Source organism: Podarcis melisellensis (assembly GCF_964234715.1).
Source record: "Podarcis melisellensis genome assembly, chromosome: 13".
NCBI lineage: Eukaryota > Metazoa > Chordata > Lepidosauria > Squamata > Lacertidae > Podarcis > Podarcis melisellensis.
In genome coordinates, this window is record NC_138545.1 from 47,754,551 (window position 1) to 47,771,906 (window position 17,356).

Genomic DNA, 17,356 nt, shown 5'->3' on the forward strand with positions numbered 1-17,356 from the left:
AATGTTGTTCTATTCAGAAGGGAAATGGCTACCAGAGGAGAAGCTTCGGATATGGCTAGGTAAAGGTAACCATTAGGTCCAGTCGTGGCCGACTCTGGGGTTGCGGCGCTCATCTCACTTTATTGGCCTAGGGAGCCGGCGTACAGCTTCTGGGTCATGTGGCCGGCACCACTAAGCCGCTTCTGGTGAACCAGAGCAGTGCACGGAAATGCTGTTTACCTTCCTGCCGGTACCTATTTATCTACAAAAGAGGCTTGAGCCAAGGAGTCAGCCTCTTTTCTTTTGGCCTTAGGCCGTCCATTGCCCTCCCTGGCCAAGGGCGGGTCAAAGGCCAGCTCAAGCAGGTGGGTGGCGCCCGCCCAGGTGAGCCCCACTGGTGCCGCAAACCCTGCCCACCTGTGGGGAAGGGAGGGCGGATATTATCTACTTGCACTTTGATGTGCTTTTGAACTGCTAGGTTGGCAGGAGCAGGGACCGAGCAAAGGGAGCTCACCCCATCGCAGGGATTCGAACCACCGACCTTCTGATCAGCAAGTCCTAGGTTCTGTGGTTTAACCCACAGCGCCACCCGCATCTTGGTATATGTCTAGGGGCAGCAATAATCCCTGAAGCATGAGACCACGTACTCAGCAGCCCCACTACCTGGGTCATCACTGCTGGCATCCTGACACCTAAAAACAGGAAAATGTAAATACTTAACTTTGTTTCACCTGAGGGGTGAGACGTGGAGGCCACGTGAGGGAAAAGGCAAACCTGGTGCTCAGGTATCTGTCAGAAGACCCCTCCCAGTTTATGACATAGTTATGACCAATATATGATGTTTTACTAAGGGTGTTATAAAAAGAAGAGCCATCCTTTGTTTGGGGCTTCTTTCTGCTTCTTCCATGTGGTAGTTTGAAGTCTTGTTGCAAAATAAATATCAGGCCTACTGGCTGCTGTTTCGCTCCTATACACTTGGCTAGGCGTCTTCGTTTAACAATGCAAGTGAGCTGGGGAATTTTCGTTTAACAAGTGACAGGGATTGAGCATAGTGTTCCTAGGCTATCTTCCATCAAGGAACTACCTAGACTGTTTGTCTTTAGTAGGCTGCTGCATTGTGCACCTCCAGAGACATCCTGGCAAAGCGTGTTCTCCTCAGGACTGCAGCATAACTGAATAACAATATAATTAAAAGGAGAAATAGTACAATGTTCACTAGTCTGCAAAAAAAGATGAGTGGTGGGGATTTCTCTCAGGGAACTTTCCCACCAATATTTGTGTAAAAATAATTGGCTGAGAGTCAACAATGGTTTGGAAGAAGAATTGTTCCCTTTCTCATGTATATTCATCTCCTTTTGTCCCCTGGTAATCAGGATTGGTAGAGTCGGGGGAGGGTTGGGGGTTGGCGGGGATAGGTTATAGATAAAAATAAGGGAACATCATGCATTTCCTCCGTATACAAATTTCAAAGAATGAATGGGCTGTTAATTGTTAACTGACATTAAGACAGGCATTTCTGATGTTTTGGTTACATTCCAAAGTCAGCAGGAGTTGATGTTGTTTTGGTATGGCGTTCAGTCTTGTGAATGCTGCAAAGCTTGTTCTCCTTCATGGAGAGCACGTGTTGTGGTAGGGGCCGCCAGGACACTCCAAAGTTGGGGGCAGGCTAACTGATCGTTGGCCACTGATGCGAATGGGGCTTCCCTTGTTGTTGGGAAGAAGTTAATGTTGCCATTTGTTGATTGACAGCCAGAAATACTAAAACTCCTTGCACGAGGCTAGGGCTTCCTCTTTTCGCCCGTGCATCGGATTGCCTGTCCCTCCCTCCATAGAATAGGGTTGTTCGCTTTGACCTTGCTATGCCTGTCATGGGGTTGTCTGCTTTGGAGCAAGGGCCTGGTAGGAATTTTGTCCATCTGGCTGATTGGCTGGGGCCATTTGGTTTTTGCCTACTGCATAGCAAATCGTCACAACTTGTAAGGTTCACGGTTAGGCATTGGTTTATGGTTTGGTTGGTTGAGGGGCATGGATTGGCTGTGCCTGCCCCTCTAATGCTGCTGTTGCAAGGGATTCCGTTAAAGGAATTGGGGGCTAACTATTGCTTGTCCACTGTGTCAAGGGGGCTCGGGCCATAGCAATGAGCTCCTGGTTGGATTTGGGGTGAGGGCAGGTTCCCTGCTCCGCGTAACCCCCAAGTGTATTCCCCCATTCTGACTTTCGCATCGTGCGGAATGTCAGTCTGTCCCCCATGGTGGGGGCAGATAGTCACAACCAATGCCTAAGCAACCACTCACAAATTTGTATTTTAATAAAGTTGTGGCCAAAATTATGCCAAAAATCTTAAACAAAAAATTCTGTGTGATGTGTGAGTTATTGGGGTGGACTTGGGGACCTCGACACGCAACACACCCTCCCTTTTCTACTACAGTCCTAGAATGAAGTGCATATTCCCTAAGCAGCAGGGGTTACAAAACTGGAGACAGAGATGCTTACTTCCTGCTGAGGGTTGCTAACAAAAGTTTTCTTCCTGCAGATTGCTAGCTTCTGGATAATTCATATTTTGGGAAATCTTTCCATACTAAGCAGAAACCGCTTAATGGATGGAACGTGTCCATGTTGTTGTGAAGGCAGAATTGTGAAACCAAACAAGCTTCAATGTCAAGATAGAGGAGAAAATTAGGGGTTTGTGGGATAGTCCCTAAGCTATCAATGGGGACTTTCTGTCTCCCTCTAGATCTGACGTGAGGGTTAAGCAGTCTCTTGGAGGGTTGCATCCTCCTCTGTGCTCAGACTGTATCTATGCTCAACCTGTAAACAACTCAAATATTACAAAACAGTACACACCTCCAGTGACCTCCTCCCAAGGGAAACTAAACTTGGGTAAGCTGTGTAGCTCTGGAACTTCTCGCAGCTCAGAGAAGAGGGGTGAACATAAAAATATCTCTCTATGTCAATGTGATGTTATGGGCTGGGTGTGAACCAGGAAATCCTGGGTTCGAATCACCACGCTACCATGAAGTTCACCTGGTTGTTATGAAAATAAAATGGGGTAACAGCACCTCTCCCACACGGCTGAGAGAGTTCCTTGAAGGAGAGGCAGGGGCAACGTCTAGATGCCCACGCCTAGAATTTGTTCTCATGTGTCACATTAGATAGTTACTAATCTATCCCTTTTCTTGCTCAGATGACTTATCTTTATATTAAAGTCATTTAAATAAAAAAATAAAAAAGCAAATGGAATAAAGCTGATAAAGACACTTTTCCTGCTAAATCTCTTCAACGTCCAGTTAAGCATATTGTAGCTGATTAAATACCGCACTTCTCTCCTCATATTCCTCTTTCTGGACTCTCCCATTTGCTCCGGGCTCTTTATGTAGGCAAATACACACATCCAGATAGCTTCAAAAAAGAACTCCCAGGGTTGGCTCAGTAACCTTTGCTGCCTGAAATGGAGGGCAAGATGGCGCCCTCATTCAATGAATAGAAGATGATTGGATCTGCAGGTGAATCTCATTTCCAACGCTGAAAATGGGGCAGTAGCTTCTGCCGCACCTGAGGGCAGAAGCTATCTTAGAGGGGAGGCCACGTGGTTCAAAGTTCTGGATTTCAGCACCTCCCTCCTAAAAGGGGCTAAAATGAATGGGAAGGTGGCCCTGTGGAATAGGAAGCACCTCCCATAGGAGGCTCCCAGTCTGGAGAGCCTAACACATAATTAGGAGATCAGATACATAGAGCTGCAATAGGAACGACATAAGACTATCTGTGGAGGAGTGAGCAACTGGAGACAACTGGACTGTATTCACATTGCTTGCTTATTTTATCCGGCATCCCCGGAAGAAGGAAAAGGAAGGAGCAATGGTGACGGAAAATCTCCTCAGAGAGCGATAGCTTATAAAACACAGAGCTGGTGGCACGTTTCTACCTTGGGAAATCTGGAAGCTGTGGCTGGTGTGGCTGCCTTGACTGATCTCCTGATTTTCCATGGTGCTTCTCCGAAGGACAGAGTCTAATCCTTCATGCTGACATCTCCCTGGAGTTTTGTTTTACTCTTTGGCTCACCCACAGCTTGCATTTCCACACACGGCTGGGTGTTGCACCACAGACATCCCCATGAAGGACCTTCCATTCACAATCTACCCTGCCTGTCACACCAGTCGGTGCAAGAGCTCCATATTTCAGAAACGTTCTCGGAGCGTGGATGGTTTATTCCAAACTGGGTCTGGAACCCACCTTGGCTATGAGGACTACAATCTCTGGGGCCTGCAGGGGTAAGTAACCTGAGCTCTGTCTGATTTGTTAATTGCTTTGAAGAATGCTGTTTACATGAACTTTGGGCTTGCAAATTCAGAGTGGATCCCATGGGGAGAGGGGCTCCTGATCATCTGCTTTCCTCTAGTCCCAGTTTATAAAGTTCTGGCATAAAAAAAGGGTGTCTGTACCTCCACCAAGATACAGTTGAGCAGGGGTTGTTGTTTTTTAACCAAATAATTGCCCCAGTGTGATGGAAGAATCTGCAACTACACGCCAGATTTCTGCTTATTTTCTAAACAGGACAGGGTTAGAATTTTAGAAGTAGAATACTCTGTACCCATATTCTCTCATTATAATCCAAACATCTCTTAGGGCTTTCTTCTGCTTCTTGCCCTGGAGCTTTCCTCGCAAAAACTCACTCTTTACAGCTGAATTGGAGCAAATGGCGATCCACAGAAAACTCAAATTGCTGTTTGTAGTGCTTCAACTTTAAAGAGCAGGTTTTCATACGGAAGCCTCCGGGGCAAAAAAAGAATGTCATTTGGACACGGAGCTTTAAAGCGCTTACCCGTGCCTGGAAAGCGTGGGGTGAAAGGTAAGAGTGGATAAGACCTTATTTGAGCTATTCTTTGGTAATGCAAATTTAACAGAAGACATTGTTTGCAAGAGCGGAGATAAGAAAGAATAGATGTATCTTCATCAGAGTAAGAAGTCGGAGGTAAGACTTATTGGAGTAGGAGAACAGCTCTCATCAGGTGAAAGAGAGGGGAATAGCAAGGTCTGATTTCATCAGGTCTGTTTCAGAGTCAGTACTTTAAAGATCAATCCCCACGGAGCAAAGGTGGTAACTTGACATTGTTTTAGATGCACTGTGAGTACTTTTAATTGGAAAAAAGTGACAGAGAGCTCAGTTTTCAGGGTGACTCTGAGTTCATGCTGAATCCCCATTTATTTATCCACTGGTTGTATGGAAATTTTAAACTCTGCTGTATGCCCTCTGACTTAGGAAGTCTCTGGATTAGAGAATTAAAACTTACCTAATGTGGTTTGGTGTGTGTGCACACACAAACACATACAAACGTTTATTTTTATTTTTATTTAAAAAATTTATTAACTGGCCAATCACATCAAATTAAATCACATCGCATAAATTCCAAATTACTAAGCCAAATTTTTAAATTTTGTTGGGGGAACCCATACTTCAAGATCCAAAGGGGGATTCAGATCATCTTCTTCTTACTGCGTTAATGTCCAAATCAGTCCCAATCAGTCCAAATAAAGTTCATAATTCTATCCAGTCTTATCTTGGTGTTTCCACATCATATCTTATTCATATAATTTCTCTTTTTCCTTTACGATCTCTTCTGTTAATCTCCTTAAGCCGGTAACAAGTATAATAATCCTGTGTGGATTTCCCGTTCCTCCACTAAGTCCAGATGGTTTCCAACTTTTAAAGGCACCGAGTCTGGGTCAGGGTGGGGAAAGAGAAGGGAGCAACCCAGAGTGGCTCAGTTAGTCGTGGCTCAATCCTCCTTCCTAGGGGACTCTGGGAACTGTAGCTCTCTCAGGGCGAATGGAGGTCTTCTAACAAGCCTCAGCACTGCTAAGAAACGACAGCTCTTGGGATTCTTTGAGGGAAAGCCATGCAGTGCTGGATTTACGTATAAGCTAAACAAGCTATAGCTTAGGGCCCCATTCTCTTGGGCCTCCCCCCCCCCCCAAAATATACTTCTTCTTAATTGTATTTCACCATTAATATACTTCTTCTTCACAAAATTAAAAGACGCCTGCTTCTTGGGAGGAAAGTAATGACAAACCTAGACAGCATCTTAAAAAGCAGAGACATCACTTTGCCAACAAAGGTCCATATAGTTCAAGCTATGGTTTTCCCAGTAGTGATGTATGGAAGTGAGAGCTGGACCATAAAGAAGGCTGATCACCAAAGAATTGATGCTTTTGAATTATGGTGCTGGAGGAGACTCTGGAGAGTCCCATGGACTCCAAGAAGATCAGACCTCTCCATTCTGAAGGAAATCAGCCCTGAGTGCTCACTGGAAGGACAGATTGTGAAGCTGAGACTCCAATACTTTGGCCACCTCATGAGAAGAGAAGACTCCCTGGAAAAGACCCTGATGTTGGGAAAGATGGAGGGCACAAGCAGAAGGGGACAACAGAGGACGAGATGGTTGGACAGTGTTCTCGAAGCTACCAGCATGGGTTTGACCAAACTGTGGGGGGCAGTGGAAGACAGGAGTGCCTGGTGTGCTCTGGTCCATGGGGTCATGAAGAGTCGGACACGACTAAACGACTAAACAACAACAAAAAATAATAATAATGGACACTATAGCCTCACTTCTCCTCTGAAACTGGAATCTTCTTTTTGTAAAGTTCAAGCACGTAGATACACATGCTTAACATTTCTTCCCAACTCTTTCAACTTTAAGCAAGCATCCTGGAACTGCATCAAGCAAGCCAAAGGACAGGTTGGGGGCCCAGCTCTCTGTCTCATCCTCCGGCTTGCTACTTTTCCTGCTGTACAACCTTGAGCTGCTGCTGCAATTTACAGTCATATATTTTTTCACCCACCCACTAAATGGAAAATTGGCACAAGTTGTGCTGCTTTACCAGTTACACCCATACACTAGGTGAATGCCACCGTTTTCATTGCCAGGCTGCAATGGTGCCCTTTGGATGTTTGCCCACACAAATGCTCTCTTCCAAATTAAAACCCTCTTCTTTCCCCCCCAGTAAGTTCAGCTTCTGTTCCCAGAAAACAAATCCTCCAGGCCATTCCTGTCGTTTAATGCTCCTTCCTGCGAGGTGGTCGACTTTTAACCTCATCTGGGGATCGGTGCTTTTAAGGGGGAAGTGACAGGAGTTCAGCAGGCGAAGGCTCTCTCTCCAGCCTGAGCATGCAGTGATAAGGAAAGACTTTAATCGGCTGTCTGTCCTCCTGTCCTGAAGCTGTTAAAGGCACTGGAAATGATTTCAAGCAGAAGGCTGGCAGGTGGTGCAAGTTGCAGAGATTGCTCTTGAGCAAGACATCGTAGGATTGTGGCACACTTTTCGTTGCCTCCAAGTATGTAAGCAAACGGGAGTTGCCAAGTCCTGAAACCAAACATTCTGGTTCCTGGGTGGGCTTTGCACACAAAATGTGTCATTCGGGGTGGGGTGGGGGGAGCAGCTCTGGTGAATCTCAGGAGTTTGGGGTTTTTTTGATGTCTAGAATTACCAGGCATTTTCAGGTCTTCTGGGAGGGTGGCGAAGCAGAGTCCAGCACAAGAGGAGCATTGTGCCGTCATGTGCCAAATCCTCTTTATCCATCCGCACTGTGCATTTAAAGCAGTACCATGCCACTTTAAACAGTCATGGCTTCAGGGCCAGATTTAGGTTTGATGAGGCCCTCAGCTCCTGAAGGCAATGGGGCCCTTTATATGTCCAGCTGTCCTTTGTCAACAACAAATTGTCACTGTTTTTTGTGTTGAATATATGCTATGTGGCAATTTATGGACCTAATAGGTATGCTGGAAAAACACCTGGGAAGGCTGCCAACTTCTCAAGTCTTCGGAGCATCTCTCTGGTGGCCCTCTCTGGCTGTATATCTTCTTCGGTCTAGAGAGACCGGTAATAAGCGACCCTTCTCTCCTGAAAAGAGCACACCAGTTCTCTGGCATATCATAGCAGAAGAAAGACTCAATTGTAGTTCTAAACTACTTTATTTACAGTCTTATATACAGAGACTCCACCAGTACGTCTGTGCTCTCTGAACACCAGTACAAAACTGTGACACACACAGAAGTGAAACTAACTTCCAATAGTACTCAGGAAGGAAGAGATAATACAGTGGTGCCTCGGGATGCGAACAGGATCCTTTCCAGAGCCCCGTTTGCATCCCGAACAGAACGTAAGACACGACAGAAAGTCTGCGCGTGGGCGGGTCGCGTTTTGCCGCTTCTGCGCATGCGCGTAACGTCATTTTGAGCGTCTGCGCATGCGCGAGCAGCGAAACCCGGAAGTAACGCACTCTGTTACTTCCGGGTCGCCGTGGAGTGCTACCCGAAAGTGCTCAACCTGAAGCGTATTTATCCCAAGGTATGACTGTACAGACTTCCTTTCTCACGCTCTCTCAGACACTCATATGATGTATACAATCAGTACCACTCGCTGGAGCAGCTCGGATAGATAAAAATCCTAACATCTAAAGCTATTTGCACATAACAAAATAACCAGTCCATGCAGAATGTAGGCACCCTATATATAGAGATGAGCAAACCAGTGATATTTTAGGGAGCAGGCTAGCAGGCGGGGCCCATCACTTACATATCATAGGAGCCTACACAACACAAAACACTGATGCTGTATGTAGGTTTTATTTTATTTGTTTTTTATCTTATATTTTGGAAATGTACATCTGGGTTTTTTTCCCTTTAATTTTTTTTGGGGCCCCCAAGAGAGTGGGGCCCTAAGCTATAGCTTGTTTAGCTTATACAGTGGTACCTCTGGTTACGTACTTAATTCGTTCCGGAGGTCTGTTCTTAACCTGAAACTGTTCTTAACCTGAAGCACCACTTTAGCTAATGGGGCCTTCTGCTGTTGCCGCGCCGCCGGAGCACGATTTCTGTTCTCATCCTGAAGCAAAGTTCTTAACCCAAGGTACTATTTCTGGGTTAGCGGAGTCTGTAACCTGAAGCGCCTGTAACCTGAAGCATATGTAACCCGAGGTACCTCTGTACATAAATCCGGCACTGGTTGGAATGACAGAATGTGGAAGGCAGCATTGGCAGAGAAGGTAACGCAGAGCTGCAGGTCGGCTCGAGGTGACATACTGCACAAGAGAATATGTTTTCTGTTTTCTGTTATTTCATACACCAACACAGTCATCAACCTATCAGATGTCTTTTTGGTTGGATTTACTCACCAGCTAAACTACAGCTAGCGCTCTCCTGCTATTGCTTCTTACTTGTTAATTCCTGTAAGCAAAACTGCAGACATGTACTGCTTACATGTAGCAACAGGGTTATGTTGCTCCCTTGGGCTACAGAAGTCTTATTACTATAGATATTGCTCCCCGCCCCCAAGTGCTTCCTTTTTTTTTTGCTTTTGCACTGTCAGGCTGTTAAGTTGTGGGCGAACATAGCAGACGACCCAGCGATTCTTCAAACAGCTCTTCTTTATTCAGATGTCAGAACAGAACTAAGCTGAGGGGCTCAGTCAGCCTGCTTATATAGAGCTCCAGAACAATTGTAACTGTTGCCATTTTCTAAAACTATCCAATCACTGAACGACACTTTTCGATCCTTCATTTGCATACAAAACTATCCAATCATTGAACGTCACTTTTCGATCCTTCATTTGCATAACTATCTACAGTATCCCCCGCTGGCCCAGGGTGAGAACTTCACTACATAACACCCCTCCCCACCGAGCTAAGGCGTTAGTTACAATCGTAATGGTTTCCTTATATACAGCACTACACGTAATGGTTCAATTAGGCACAAAAGCATATCGGTTACATTAGTCCTTTAAATAAATTGGGCGCTTTGAAACTCTGCCAGACTGCTGGGGACTGGTAGCCAAGTCCGGGGGACCACACAATTCTTGCTGAGGCTGTGGTGTGACCCTAGGTGGCATTGAAACCAAATCCCCTGGATCCGCTGCTGTGGGTGGAGCCTCCAGAAGTGCAGTGGTCTGAGCCTGTGGTAAGTCTGGCAAACCCTCTGAAGTGGCTTGGTTCGGCTCCACGCTGGCAGTTTGCGAGGGAGGTGTAGGTGAAGCCTCGCCATCTGTAAGTGTCTCTTCCGGAGCCACAAGCGCAGTTGGGGGCACCACAGTAGTGTCCAAGTCCCCAACCCTGCACCTAAGCTGGTTTATGTGCCGGCGCCACAAGCGTCCGTCTTCGAGTGCCACCTGGTACGAGTGAGGTCCAGTGACTCCCACTACTGTGGCTGGCACCCAAGTAATGTCCTCCACATAGTTCCGGGCAAAGACCTGGTTTCCTGGAACAAATGACCGTGGCATGTTGGCACAGCCTGAGGGTTCGGCCACGGCAAAGTCCGGGTGCAGCCGGTCGAGCAGTTACCGGAGGTGGCGGCCCATAAGCAGTTCAGCAGGACTCCGCCCTGTGGCCGCATGAGGGGTGATGTGTTGCACGAACAAGTATTCAGCGACCCTCTCATGCCAGTCTCCCCGGTCCAGGTGCGCCAGTGTCTCTTTTGCTGAGTGCACCATTCTCTCCGCTTGCCCCTTGCTGGATGGATGAAAGGGTGCTGTTAGGGCATGGCGGATGCAGTGATTCAGCTCAGTGATTCAGCTCAGAGGGTGGCTGCATCTGGCTGTGCTCTGGTGTCCATCAATCCCATCCTCGTCGCCAGTGTTAAGTTGTGGGCGAACATAGCAGACGACACAGTGATTCTTCAAACAGCTCTTCTTTATTCAGATGTCAGAACAGAACTAAGCTGAGGGGCTCGAGTCAGCCTGCTTATATAGAGCTCCAGAACAATTGTAACTGTTGCCATTTTCTAAAACTATCCAATCACCGAACGTCACTTTTCGATCCTTCATTTGCATACAAAACTATCCAATCATTGAACGTCACTTTTCGATCCTTCATTTGCATAACTATGTACAGTATCCCCCTGCTGGCCCAGGGTGAGAACTTCAGTACATAACACAGGCGGAGACAGAGAGAGTACTGTGCAAGGCCCAGAGGATAATTGAAATATTCTGGCATGTCCAAATGACAGCACTTGGCACTAGAGTGCAGAATCATATCCAGTAATTCAGCCTCTTGTCTGTGGGCCTCCATTTCTCTAAGAACTGGGAGAGAACTGGGAAGCAAATAGAAGGTACTCTTACATGCCACCCCAGTCTCTGAGCGGTGCAAGATTTCTGGGATTCTAGGCATTCCCCTAGGTCCATGCTTCCTTTTGGAAAATGAGGTACAGCGGAGACTATGTAGTCTTTATGATATATGGCCTATTTACACATAAAGGGATGCGGGTGGCATTGTAGTCTAAACCACTGAGCCTCTTAGGTTTACCAATCAGAAGGTCGGTGGTTTGAATCCCTGCGACGGGATGAGCTTCCGTTGCTCTGCCCCAGCCCCTGCTAACCAAGCAGTTTGAAAGCACACCAGTGCAAGTAGATAAATAGGTAGCACTGAAGCGGGAAGGTAAACAGCATTTCCATACACTCTAGTTTCCGTCACGGTGTTCCGTTGCGCCAGAAATGGTTTAGTCCTGCTGGCCACATGACCCGGAAAGCTGTCTGTGGACAAACAAACGCCGGCTCCCTCGGCCTGAAAGCGAGATGAGCACCGCAACCCTATAGTCGCCTTTGACTGGACTTAATCATCCAGGGGTCCTTTACCTTTACCATATATCCAACCTGAGCCTATGATGGAGGACTTCCCAGCACCACACTCCAAAATACCCTTGCTTCACCCAGTGCTACGGCAGCCTTGGGGAACTCAGCCAATGCTCACAAACATTGCTCTTTGCTATCTCCATTGCATAACTCCCAACTGCAATCATAAACTCTCATCTAAAACACCAGCCTCACTTTTTAAAACTAACTCTCAGTTGAGAGAGGGAGGGAGGGCCACTCATTTGCAAATGAGATTTGTCCTTGATCCTTACTTGTCCTAATCGCTTCTTATCTCCAGTCTATCTCCGCACTGGCTTAGTCCTGGCTTAATTAGCTTTTGACACTTGTTGGTTCCAGAGGATTAGGAGCATCTAGTACACAGCTGAAATACAGACATGGGTCAACTAGCCTATCTTAATTAGCTTTTGACATCCCAGGCCTTAATTAAATTCTAACATCCTGAGAAACTGAGCACCCAAGAACTCATAACAGTATATTAAATCTATGCTGGATGGTATTGGCTGGGCCAAAAACGAACATGAGTTTTATCTTTTATTTCAGCAGGCTAATAATTAGTCTCTGGTATGCAAAGCGACTGTAACATTTAAAGGTATTTCCCTCCTCCACCACCCAAAAGTCAAAGCGGAGCAATTTCCCCTGACCCAGGATCCAAATTTGACCCTAGGGGTGTTCAGAACAGTCAGCTTAACACAATACAACATTCCCACGACCAAATAACATCAGGGGTAGTGGAAAGGTTTGAGCAGCGAGCTGCATTTCCCAGTGTCTCTCCATCAGTCAATAAAAGCAGCAGATGACAACAGTTCCTTAGCTTCTCTAAGCTTCCCTCCCTCAGATTTCAGAGTCCTTGAAGGTACATTCTTTCACCTTTGGTGGACGTGCCCAAGGATTAAGGCTTTCTGGGAAATGATTTATAATGAAATGAAAAAGGTATTTAAATATACCTTCCTGAAGAAACCAGAGGCCTTTCTCCTGGGCATGGTCGGCCAATTGGTGTTAAAGAAGGACAGAACTTTTTTTATGTATGCTACAACAGCAGCAAGAATACTTATCGCAAAGTACTGGAAGACAGAGGATTTACCCACTCTGGAAGAATGGCAGATGAAGATGATCGACTACATGGGATTGGCAGAAATGACTGGCAGAATCCATGACCAGGGAGAAGAGTCGGCGGAAGAAGATTGGAAGAAATTCAAGGACTATTTACAGAAATATTGTAAAATTAATGAATGTTAGAATGATGTCGGATAGAAATTAAGTGGTTTCCAGCTGTAATGTTTTAAGTGATAGGGGGGGAAAAAGGTATAGAAATAGGTTAAAACCTATCGATAAGGATTTGCTAACAATTTGAACAATTTGAACTGGAATACAAAAAAGGGAGGTATGAGGAGGTCAGGGAAATATGTTAATGAAAAATAAGTATTGTGAACTTTATGTGTTTTTAGCTACTTTGTATTTTTGTATTTTTTGTTATTTTTTCTTTTTGATTTTCTTTTATTGTATTAACTTTAAAAACTTTAATAAATATTATTTAAAAAACTAAAAAAAAAACAGATTTCAGAGTCCTTTCTTGGGTTCCATGATCGCTGCAGATGGCAAAAGCAGTTTCCTTAATACTTCTTCTTAACTATATGTCAGTTCAAAAATTACCTTGATAAAATACATATTTTGTTATGTGCAAATGGCTTCAATTTGTTGTTGACAAAGGACAGCTGGACATATAAAGGGCCCCATTGCCTTCAGGAGCTGAGGGCCTGATCAAACCTAAATCCGGCCCTGATTCCGACTTTGCACAGAGAAGCTCTCCTCGGATTTTTGGAAGTGGGGAGTCGCCATACAAGCTGCTGCAAAGAACTGCATCCCCTCCAAGTGTCCCAATTTCCCAGGGAGAGTCCCGGAATTACAGAAGCCATTCCAGTTTCTGATATGATCCCTGAATGTCCCACGCATATTGTGGAGAAAGTGACTTGGAAGACGTTTTTCTCCCTCTCTCAGTACTAGAACTCAGTGGCATCCAGCAAAGATGCATGCTGAAAGATTCTGGACAGACAAAACAAAGAATTCCTTCACACAATGCATAGGTAAATTATGGAATTCAAAACAGCCCCCCATAAAAGGTAGCATTGGCAATTGTTTAAAAATAATTAAAAATCTCATTTGCAGTTAGTTTGGAAATAAAGGGCTTTATTTATTTCCGGATGCCAACTCATTCCCGCTTGGGGAAACTGAAGGTGTCACAATTAAGTAGGAACTTTTGGTGCAGGTAAACAATGTCTGCCATAGGATTAAGAAAATTTATTTTGTTTGATGCAGCAAAAAGATAACTCAGAGCTACAAACTGGAATGTGTCCAGAGGAGGGCAACCAAAATGGTCAAAGGCCTGGAAACAATGCCATATGAGGAACGGCTAAGGGAGCTGGGCATGTTTAGCCTGGAGAAGAGGAGGTTAAGGGGTGATATGATAGCCATGTTCAAATATACAAAAGGATGTCACATAGAGGAGGGAGAAAGGTTGTTTTCTGCTGCTCCAGAGAAGCGGACACGGAGCAATGGATCCAAACTACAAGAAAGAAGATTCCACCTAAACATTAGGAAGAACTTCCTGACAGTAAGAGCTGTTTGACAGTGGAATTTGCTGCCAAGGAGTGTGGTGGAGTCTCCTCCTTTGGAGGTCTTTAAGCAGAGGCTTGACAACCATATGTGAGGAGTGCTCTGATGGTGTTTCCTGCTTGGCAGGGGGTTGACCTCATTGGCCCTTGTGGTCTCCTTCCAGCTCTATGATTCTATGATTCTATAACCACCCAGCTTCTTATACTGGCATTCAGGCTGAATTCACGCGGCAGTTTATTCAGTTTTCATGACACTTCCCTGTTAGGTTCTGCATTATACCGTATTTTTTTGCTCTATAAGACTCACTTTTTCCCTCCTAAAAAGTAAGGGGAAATGTGTGTGAGTCTTATGGAGCGAATGCAGGCTGCGCAGCTATCCCAGAAGCCAGAACAGGAAGAGGGATCGCTGCTTTCGCTGCACAGCAATCCCTCTTGCTGTTCTGGCTTCTGAGATTCAGAATATTTTTTTTCTTGTTTTCCTCCTCCAAAAACTAGGTGCGTCTTGTGGTCTGGTACGTCTTATAGAGCGAAAAATACGGTATTTCAGCTTCCGCACTACTTAAGAGCCACTTCTGGAACGATAGTGGAATATAGCCACCCGTTTGGCGCTCATTTCCATGTTTTCGGTTTCCGTAAAAACAACCCCATTTGCAAATAATATCATAATGAGTGCTAAACTTATGCTATATATCTGTAGATATATATCTGCTATATATCTGTATTGATTTGTAATGTTTTATTGGTCTCTGGACTGTAATAAAGATTGTTTGTTTGTTTGTTTATGCTATATTCCACTATAGTTTCACTATTTTGGCTACCTCCACCTGCCTAATGGTAGGGCCAGTGCCCCTCCCCTTACTATCAGTCAGCATTCCGTGACCACTGAGCATGCTCAGTCCTCATAGGGCTGATATTGGCACACACCTCTTGGGTGTCTCCCTCCCTTAGAAAATGTGGTTTTATTTTTTATTTTTATTTTGGACTTCTGCAAACCTCAGGGTCTTCTGAAGCCTACAGATACCTCTGTCTTGTGTCTGGATGGTGCTGTTTTGGCCACATGAGGATCCACACTCGGAGATTGAGTTCGCTGTTAACAAATCCGATTCTCTGTGTGTTTATCCTGCTCTTACCTTCAAGGAGCTCAGGATGCCTCTCCAATTTCTCTTTCTCCCCTTCTGTCCTTGTAATGATTCTTTGAGGTAGGTTAGGTTGAGAGACAGTAGCTGCCCAAGGTCACCTAGTTATTATTTTGCAATCAAACCTAGGACTGCTTGCCATGTGTTTTATCGCCGTAGTGGCAGTTTTTCATCGGACCAAGAGACAGTGCAATATAATAATAATAATAATAATAATAATAATAATAATAATAATAATAATTTATTACTTATTACTTATACCCCGTCCATGTGTCTGGGCCTCCCCAGCCACACTCCCAACAGAATATTAAAAACATGATAAAACTTCCCTAAACAGGGCTGCCTTCAGATGTCTTCTTAAAGTCAGATAGTTGTTTATTTCCTTGACATCTGACAGGAGGGTGTTCCACAGAATGGGTGCCACTACTGAGAAGGCCCTCTGTCTGGTTCCTTGTAACTCCACTTCTCGCAAGGAGGGAACTGCCAGAAGGCCCTCAGCGCTGGACCTCAGTGTCCGGGCAGAACGATGGGAGTGGAGACGCTCCTTCAGGTATACTGGACTGAGGCCGTTTAGGGCTGTAAAGGTCAGCACCAACACTTTGAATTGTGCTCAGAAACGTACTGGGAGCCAGTGTAGATCTTTCAGGACTGGAATTATATGGTCCTGGCGGCCGCTCCCAGTCACCAGTCCAGCTGCTGCATTCTGGATTAGTTGCAGTTTCCAGGTCACCTTTAAAGGTAGCCCCACGTAGAGTTTATTGGAGTAGTATACTGTACAGTAGTACCTCGGGTTAAGAACTTAATTCATTCCGGAGGTCTGTTCTTAATCTGAAACTGTTCTTAACCTGAAGCACCACTTTAGCTAATGGGGCCTCCTGCTGCTGCCGCGCTGCCGGAGCACGATTTCTGTTCTCATCCTGAAGCAAAGTTCTTAACCCGAGGTAATATTTCTGGGTTAGCGGAGTCTGTAACCTGAAGCGTATGTAACCTGAAGTGTATGTAACCCGAGGTACCACTGTATAGTTGAACTAGAACTGGAAAGATTAGTTCACTGGAGACTTTGGATCAGCTGGTGACTTCTTGCAACCCAACCTACATTGCAGGGTTGTGTGTATAAACGAGGATTCAAAGAGAAGAACTGTGGACACATCCCTGACCTCCTTGGGAAAAGTCTGGGGCAGAAAATACAATTCACAACAATTGTGCTGATATCTTAAAAGTTCAATTTGAGATTCCAAGCGTGCGTTCATTGCTTGGAAGATGGCTAACGTACCAAAAGTTTTTTATTCACAAATCTGATGAGCTTTATTTGGACCGGATGTTGCATGTTTTAATTAAGTAAATCGATTATATTGTATTTGTGGTTATTGTAAGACTGATCCTTTGTAAGCAGGGGTCTTTAGTTGTATCCCTCCTTCCCAGAGTGCTTGTTAGGTTTTCTCCACTCGACATCCACGGTTTAAATCCCTACATGACACAGGTAACAGTTTGAAGTCTTATTGAGGTCAGTTTCATGGTTAAAGGAAGTAATTTATCCTCCAACACTCGAGACTTGGTCACATTCACATTGTTGTTGTTGTTGTTTAGTCATTTAGTCGTGTCTGACTCTTCGTGACCCCATGGACCAGAGCATGCCAGGCACTCCTGTCTTCCACTGCCTCCCGCAGTTTTGTCAAACTCATGTTGGTCGCTTCTACAACACTGTCCAGCCATCTGGTCCTCTGTCGTCCCCTTCTCCTTGTGCCCTCCATCTTTCCCAACATCAGGGTCTTTTCCAGGGAGTCTTCTCTTCTCATGAGGTGGCCAAAGTATTGGAGCCTCAGCTCTCCTCGGCTATAGAGCAGCTGAGGGAGAGGTGGTGGGCAGACGCAAGTCCCACACTGCCGTTTCAGGCAGCGCAGAACCTGCAGGTGCCCAAGCCACCATGTCACTCCCAGGAGAGACACTTGGCTCGTGCGCACTGCAGGCCCCGCGGTAAGTGCCAGCCTCCGCGGT

At 45.5% G+C, this 17,356-nt stretch overlaps 1 protein-coding gene across 1 annotated transcript in view; it reads left to right on the forward strand.

Moving 5' to 3' along the window:
- Positions 1 to 3,734: 3,734 nt before the first annotated feature.
- Positions 3,735 to 17,356, forward strand: part of LOC309354189 (transmembrane protease serine 11B-like protein) — an 89,135-nt gene continuing 75,513 nt past the window's right edge. Inside the window, exon 1 of the mRNA XM_081884213.1 lies at positions 3,735 to 4,247. Coding sequence (XP_081740339.1) covers positions 4,090 to 4,247 — 158 coding nt within the window. The 5' untranslated portion in view covers positions 3,735 to 4,089. The remainder of the gene's footprint in view (positions 4,248 to 17,356) is intronic.